Source organism: Nicotiana attenuata, chromosome 1, assembly GCF_001879085.1.
Source record: "Nicotiana attenuata strain UT chromosome 1, NIATTr2, whole genome shotgun sequence".
NCBI lineage: Eukaryota > Viridiplantae > Streptophyta > Magnoliopsida > Solanales > Solanaceae > Nicotiana > Nicotiana attenuata.
The window spans coordinates 2,948,754-2,956,596 of record NC_031989.1 but is presented as its reverse complement, the minus strand read 5'-3'; the positions used below and the strand labels follow the sequence as shown (position 1 = coordinate 2,956,596).

Here is a 7,843-nt window from a genome sequence, read left to right as displayed (position 1 = left end):
TTGAATTTTTCGTAGCGCCATATATTCCGACTGTTCACTCACATTTCTCCGTGTCTTTTTTGATAGGAATATCTATTATGCTGCATTGGAAATGCATTTGACCATCAATATCCTCAAACGATATATCACATCCCTCCATTTTTAAAATTTTGAAATTCAAATCATGAGACTGTTTAAATTTTGAATGCATCCAAATTAATGAAAATATCAATGTATTACACTGTCAAAAATACACATTTTAACAGCGTTTCTTAACAATAACATACCGAGTGTAATCCCACAAATGTGTTGCTTCCTGATTAAAAAATTTTCATTGAAAATGCCATTGTTCCTCATTCCCATTTTATGATTTGTTGATAATTGCAATTGTTTTCTAGTTCTTTGTTCTAGATTGAACATTTTGCGAGCAAGAAATATAATGATAACGGTGACATATTTCGGCTTCAAATTTGAAAATCTGTTTATGCAAAAGTTGGTATATCAAGGAACAATCTTTACAACTTTCTTTAGTAATTTGATATTCGAAATTTACTGATTTGCCTGAATCATATTTACAACGTTAGACTCACCAATAGAGTGATGTGCTTCATATTAACAGGTTCTCAATTATCAAAACTTGAATCTAAGACATCTAATCAGCGATAAAAGAATCTCAATTATTCTGTCACGCTCCTTAATGTATAGGGTAAAATTGATTTTTAACTGATGGTTGAATGGTAACATGACATGTGAAATCGAAGATAGGCAAAGGGCAAGTAAGGGAACAACTAATACCCCATACAATAAATGTAATAGATATCGGGTAAATACTAGAGGGAGCGCTGTCGACGGGAGAAGGACATGGGTTTGCCATCGAATAACATTCAATGAGAGACATTCACTAACATTAAATGAGCGACCTTTGCAGAGAATTTTTGCATTCAAGTTGAGCAGGACCAAGACAGAATACTTGGAGTGCAAATTCAGCGGTGTTATCCAGGAGGCGGACGGGGATGTGAAACTCGATACGCAAGTCAATTCCAAGAGAGAGAGTTTCAAGTATTTGGGATCTATAATCTAGAAGGATGGGGAGATAGATGAGGATGTCACACACTGTATCGAAGCAGGGTGGATGAAGTGGAGGCTCGCATCCGGTGTCTTGTGTGATAAGAAGGTGCCGTTGAGACTTAAGGGTAAGTTCTACAAGGTAGTTGTTAGACCGGCTATGTTGTATGGAGCTGAGTGTTGGCCAGTCAAAACCTCTCATGTCCAGCAGATGAGAGCAGCGGAAATGAGGATATTGAGATGGATGTGTGGGCATACTAGGTTGGATAGAATTAGGAATGAAGTTATTCGAGACAAGATGGGAGTGGCCCCTGTGGAGGCAAAAGATGCGTGAGGCAAGGTTGAGGTGGTTTGGGCATGTTAAGAGGAGAAGCGCAGATGCCCCTGTCAGGAGATGTGAGAGGTTGACCTTAGGAGGTGTGAGTAGGGGTAGAGGTAGGCCAAAGAAGTCTTGGGGAGAGGTGATAGGGCGGGACATGGCGCTACTTGAGCTAACCGAGGACATGACTCTAGATAGAATAGTGTGGAGGTTGAAGATTAGGGTAGAAGGTTAGTAGGTAGTCGTGCATCTCCCTTTGTCTTCTCTAGCTCGATAGTATTAACACTAGTTCGGTACCCTTTTTTCTCCTTAGTTCTCTATATTCGCATGTCTCATTTCGTTGTTACTTGCCATTGGTAATTTCGTAGTTTGCTGCCTTAGAATTAGTTTTCTAAATATGTTATCTTGCTGCTACTTGTTATCAGTACCCCTTTCATACTATCTGTTGCTATCTCCGGTTTAGTTTTCTAATTATTGTTTTGCTATTACTTGCTACCAGGACTTCTCTCACCTTCTTTAGCAGAGGGTCTATAGGAAACAGTCTCTGTGCCCTTCCAGGGTAGGGGTAAGGCTGCGTACATCCTACCCTCCCCAGACCCCACTTGTGAGACCACACTAGGCTGTTGTTGTTGTTGGATGCCGTTACGCGGGCGTTCATCAATGACTCCTTTATTTATCATCTAAGAGGAGCTTGATCCTACGATTTTATTTCTCTGGGTAAAGCTATAAATAGCAGGCTCACCAGCCATTTTGAAGACATGAAACATTCTATACAAAAAAGGCTATGAGCCCGTTTGGCTTAGCTGATTTAGAGTAGCTGATAAGCATAGGTACTGAAAAGCACTTTTAAGTGCTGAAGCTGATTTACAAATAAGCAGTTACGTGTTTGGATAAATAAGCAGTTACGTGTTTGGATAAAAGTGCTGAAATTAATAATAAGCAGCCTAAAATTGGGTATACAAAGAGTTTTGTTTTAAAAAGAAGTATTTTAGGGATAGAATAGTAAATAATTTGGTCAAACCTAAAGTGCTTATAAGCTGAAATTTGATAAGTTGGGGGAGACCAACTTATGGCTTTTGGCTTATTTTTGGCTTATAAGCACTTAACTTATAAGCACTTTTAATTTTACCAAACGCGAAGATAAGCCAAAAAGTGCTTATAAGCCAGTTTGACCAGCTTATAAGCTTAGCCAAACACCCTCTATATTTTTACTATTTTCTTTTAAATTAACAACTTTCTTTCACTTTGTCGTTATTTCCATTTGTGCTCGGAGACGTTTGGTTCGGACCAGGCTTGTCATCTCCTTTAGTTTCAATCGTTAAATCTCAATTTTAATCTTATCTCTTTATTATGTTTGAATCAAACCAATTCGCTTGTCTATTAACCACGTAACAAATTTAACTGTACAGTTTTACGGGTGAACGCTTAATATTGTTTACTAAATAAACTAGCTTTTTATTGGGAGGTAAAAATTGAATGGAACGAATGAATTACAAAATGCAGAAGCGGCAAAGTTACATCCAAAAAATACAGCTTCAATTCACTTAATCTCACATGAATATATTATTCAAACAGTTTTTTATTGTTTGATAAAATAAACATTTTATTATTAGCATAGATAGATTTGTTGCCTTCCAATGAAAGCAATAATCATTGTGTTGCCCAACTAAAGGTTTGATTATTGACCTATATTACCCCACCAAACCAGTAATCACTCCCTCTCAATATATAAATTTGTTGACAAGATCTTTCTCATTCTATTATCTATTACTAGTATTTGCTTACAAATAGGACCACTTGTCACTAGATATTGAATAATCTCACCTTTTACTCTTTCGGTTGTTTGGTTTTGGAACAAATAAAAGATATACTAGCATGATATCTTTATGAAATATACTTTCATCTAAAATTTTGTTAAACCAATACTAATATAGTTTAACACTCGCACAAAAAAAATTCACTCTATTAACCATAAAATTGGGGAAAACGGAGTAATATTTTTAGAATTTTGTATTTGGACTTTTTATTTATTTATTTGTTTATTTCGACTTCATTAAGTGTTTGGAGTGATTATTTCATGAAGTGTTAGGTTACAGAAATTTAAAAATGGTAGAGCTAAGTGCTAACAATGCTTTGAAATTGAGCATTTAATTAACTAATTCACTAGATAAAAAGTGAGATTTTTGTAACTTTGACCATTGTACACATCTAAATCATTTAATTAGAAAAAAATTATCTAATATTTTTTTGGAACAAATAAAAGATATACTAATATGATATTTTTAATTTTAAAATTTGGGGAAAATGGAGTAATATTTTCAGAATTTTGTATCTGGACTTCACTAAGTGTTTGGAGTGATTATTTCATGAAGTGTTTTAAGTTACAAAAATTTAACACGATCAATAGTAGAGCTAAATGCTAACTTGCTTTGAAAATGAGCAACAATTTTTGTCCAAAACTAATGCACTAGTTAAAATGTTATATTTCTGTAATTTTGACGAGTTTGTACATATTTATATCAATTTATTTTTTGATTCTCCTCCTTTCTGACTCCCCTTTGTTGGAGATATTGCTTCTTTGCTGACTCGCTCCTCTTGTCTAAATTATTTAATTAGAAAAACATTATCTTATGTTTTTTTTGCTTATATTAGAATTTGAATCATGTTCTCTAGGGTTGTACATGGAGTTGGTTTGGATTGGTTCGGTTTTGTCGGATTTTTCGGGTTATTCGGGTTTTTTGTTACTTAAATATTATTTTAATCTACAAACTTTTGATAAGTAAAAATATGTTTAGTAAAAATATTAAAAAAATTGACAAACATATCATCTATTAAAATATTCTTATGAGAGCATTTTCTTAGTAACACATAATAGTTATTTTTTTAGTCGTCCGACAATAATGTTTCGTTGATTTGCACTTTCAAGCTTAACCGAATTTAGTAATTAAACATAAAAATCTACATGACACCTAAATAATAATAATCACTTCACATTCAAAAAAGATATAACAATTTAATATATCTTAACATATGATATGAATATGGAAGAACAAAGAGATTGACGCATTTGAGTAACACTTGATGAGAAAGTGATCATACAACCCAATATTTAAGGTTAATAAATATGAAGTACTTCATATACTATTAAATATTATATCCCGCAAGAGAATCCCAAATATTTTTAGACATTTTTTAAAGAAAATTCTATATAAAATCTTAAAAGAATATATCAAAATTATATATTTATATGTCGGTTTGGTTCAAATTTTTTTACTTAATACCAAACCAAATCAAACCAAACTTAGTCGGATTTTTTAATCGGTTTGATTTGACTTTTCGATTTGGTGCAGTTTTCCGATTCGGTTTGTACACCCCTAATTGTTCTTCTATTGCTTAACGTTCTTTCCGCGTATATATGCCTAGTGAATCGCAGCTAAGAATTTTGGCAAATTTTAATAAGAAACCTTCAGACAATTGGGATTCAACGCGGTAATAACTTAATTTTCGGCTGTCATTCTAGAACAGCTCTCTCGTTTTGACTATTTTCCTTATTTCTAAGAAAATTTGGAATTTAATCAAACCTTTCATTTTCCTCCGCCTTTGAAACGTAACCCAAGTCTAATAAATATCCTAATTATTATTCAAAAACATACAAATAAAAAACAGATTATAACAAAAAATCTACTTGGTTTTCTGGACCAATTACAAAAGAAAAGATTAGTCACTCAACCAATAGTTTTTCAACATTTGTGTGTAACAATTTCATGCGTAACGGCCCACCGTAATAATACACTACTACTAGTCATCCTCAATTATTATAACAACACAGAGAAAAAAATTAATTCATTCTACAGTTATTTCAAAAAAAGAGGAGAGAAAGTAGATAAAAAAGAAATAAAAGAGGAGGACAAAATATAAAAAACAAATAACTCCCCACTAGTTTCGCCCCTTTTTCAGTGCTTTAACCCAAAAAACTCTTATTCACAACTTTATTTTTTCCTTTACCAGCAATTTCTCCAACTTCTTCTTCATCTTCTACCTTACAAATTTTCCTCACCATAAAACCAACGTAAAATTCTCTGTACCTTAAAAAACACAAACCTTTTTTGCCCTTCTTGTTTTTGTACTTATTTTTTTAATGGAGTTGATTGAAGCAAGAGCATTAAAATCCAGTTTTCTTTCAGACATGGCCATGAAAACTAGCCAACAAGTTTTTCTTGAGGATATATGGTGTGTAACGGGTATTAATAACGTACCGAGTGATGATTTTTCAGTTGATGACCTTTTGGATTTTTCTGACAAAGATTTCAAAGATGGCCAGTCTTTACAAGAATTGCATGAAGATGATGAAAAAGACTCTTTTTCTGGCTCTTCACAGCACAGAAATTCTCAAGTTTCAAACTTTTCATGCATGGATAGTTTTTCCGGCGAACTTCCTGTTCCGGTAACAATTTATGGCCAAAGTTGCAATTTTTTTGGTTTATTTTTGTAAAGTTTGGATTTTTATGAGAAACCCATTTCAACAGGTTGATGAATTGGAGAATCTTGAATGGTTATCACAATTTGTGGATGATTCCACGTCGGAATTCTCCTTGTTGTGTCCTGCCGGCAGTTTCAAGGACAAAACCGGTGGTTTTCAAGTTTCCCGGTCTGAACCGGTAATTAGACCGGTTGTTCAGAAAATGAGGGTTCCGCGTTTCCCTTTACCGGTTGTTCAGAAACCGAGAACCAAGCGGTCCAGGCCGGCTGGAAGAAAGTGGTCTTTTGCGTCGCCAACAGTTTCAGCAGACTCGTGTTCACCTACCTCTTCATCATACGGTTCGTCACCGTTTCCTTCGGTTTTATACACGAACCCGGTTCTTGACGGCGACTTGTTTTGTAGCGTAGAAAAGCCGCCGTTGAAAAAGCCGAAAAAGATTTCAGCAGCAGAGACCGGTTCGGGTCGTCGGTGTACTCATTGCCAGGTCCAAAAAACACCCCAATGGCGAGCCGGTCCATTGGGTCCAAAAACTTTGTGCAACGCTTGTGGTGTTAGATACAAATCCGGCCGGCTTTTTCCGGAATATAGACCGGCTTGTAGTCCGACTTTTTCTCAGGAAGTTCACTCGAATAGTCACCGGAAAGTTTTAGAGATGCGGCGGAAGAAGGAGAGCGGTGATGTTGTTGACTCCGGCCTAGCTACTATGATTTCAACTTGTTGAGTTTACAAATGGAAAAGAACCCGGTTCAGTTTGAACCGGTCTAAAACGGTCTAGTGCGGCTGCGGTTCAAATGTGAAAATTTTGGTAAATTGTGGTTTGTAGGAGGGTAGACATAGAAATGTAACGTATTTTAGGGAGGTTATTGTAATTTTACTTTTAGTTTTTTTCTTCTTATTCTCTTTTGTAGTATAAAATCTAATTCATTTGTCTTGATTAGTTTGGAACAATTCAAAACAGTTGAGCGGTTTCTGACAACCTTTGAAAATCAACTTGCTCACATATTTTACCTAGCCTTCAATTAAGAATTTAAAATGAATATCAATGTACCTCACAAATGAATAACTCTCCATACGCCAAAGGAATAATTATTGCGGCACAAAGTACAACAATAATCTTAGCTAGGTTTTGGACATAAATTTGATCGAACTCTTTCCGAAAAATAATTTTTAAAAATGAAAGTTGCGTTTGGACATGTATTTTATTTGAAGATAAATTAAAAAATTTCGATTGGAAGAAATTTTTTAACCCAAAAGTATTTTTGGAAACTTGGAAATTTTTGACCAAACGGAAGCTTAGTACGGGCTAACTATTATAAACGTGGGTTTACTTGGAACAGTAACTTTTAGCTTAGAATTGAATTTTTAGTGTAAAATTTATTGAAATTGTCGGAAATATTGAACGTAGAACTCAACAAAAAAACAAAATAAAGTAATTCGGTGTCGGAGAAGGATCGTATTCCAAGGAGATGTGATATAGGTAGTCTACCTTCATGCAAGCAACAATGATTGATTCTATAGGTCGAACCTATGACGTACCATAATACAGTATCAATGACTGATTCCATAACTCGAATTATAATTTATATAGGTCAAACAAAAATAACTTTACCATTAATTTAAAATTTTGTGTAAAGGTTCCATTTGTTCTTCGTCTTTTAGAACACTGATTTAGAACAGTCAACATCTCTTGTTGATCTGTTAATTTAGTGATCAAAGATATTTGTAAGTACGAAAAAGGAGGAAAAACAGAGAGGAAAATTCAATGCTTTTGGTCAGTGTGTGGTTACTTATCATCTGCCAAATTCGTAACGTTAAGGCAAAGTGTAGGACGTGGGTAAATGGGGGCCCATTTCGTATTTACGCCATTAGGTGGGTTGGAGCCCACTAACGGTGGTGTGTTGCGTGGTATATATGCCACTTTTGGTGTGTTTTGAAATATCTCTATAATTATAACACTTCATCACTAATGACTTTTAATGGGTGCTGACTCACCACTATTC

General features: G+C 34.6%; 1 protein-coding gene across 1 annotated transcript; it reads left to right on the top strand.

Moving 5' to 3' along the window:
• LOC109224299 (GATA transcription factor 5-like) lies at positions 5,248–6,819 on the top strand. Its single transcript, XM_019388903.1, has 2 exons — positions 5,248–5,807; positions 5,890–6,819. The coding sequence occupies exons 1-2, from the start codon at positions 5,502–5,504 to the stop codon at positions 6,562–6,564; spliced, it is 981 nt and encodes a 326-aa protein (XP_019244448.1). The 5' UTR covers positions 5,248–5,501; the 3' UTR covers positions 6,565–6,819.

Coding starts and splice junctions, on each gene's coding strand:
- LOC109224299 (XM_019388903.1), top strand. CDS start 5,502: ATGGAGTTGATTGAAGCAAGAGCATTAAAATCCAGTTTTCTTTCAGAC. Junction 5,808..5,889: donor CCGGCGAACTTCCTGTTCCG/GTAACAATTTAT, acceptor CCATTTCAACAG/GTTGATGAATTGGAGAATCT.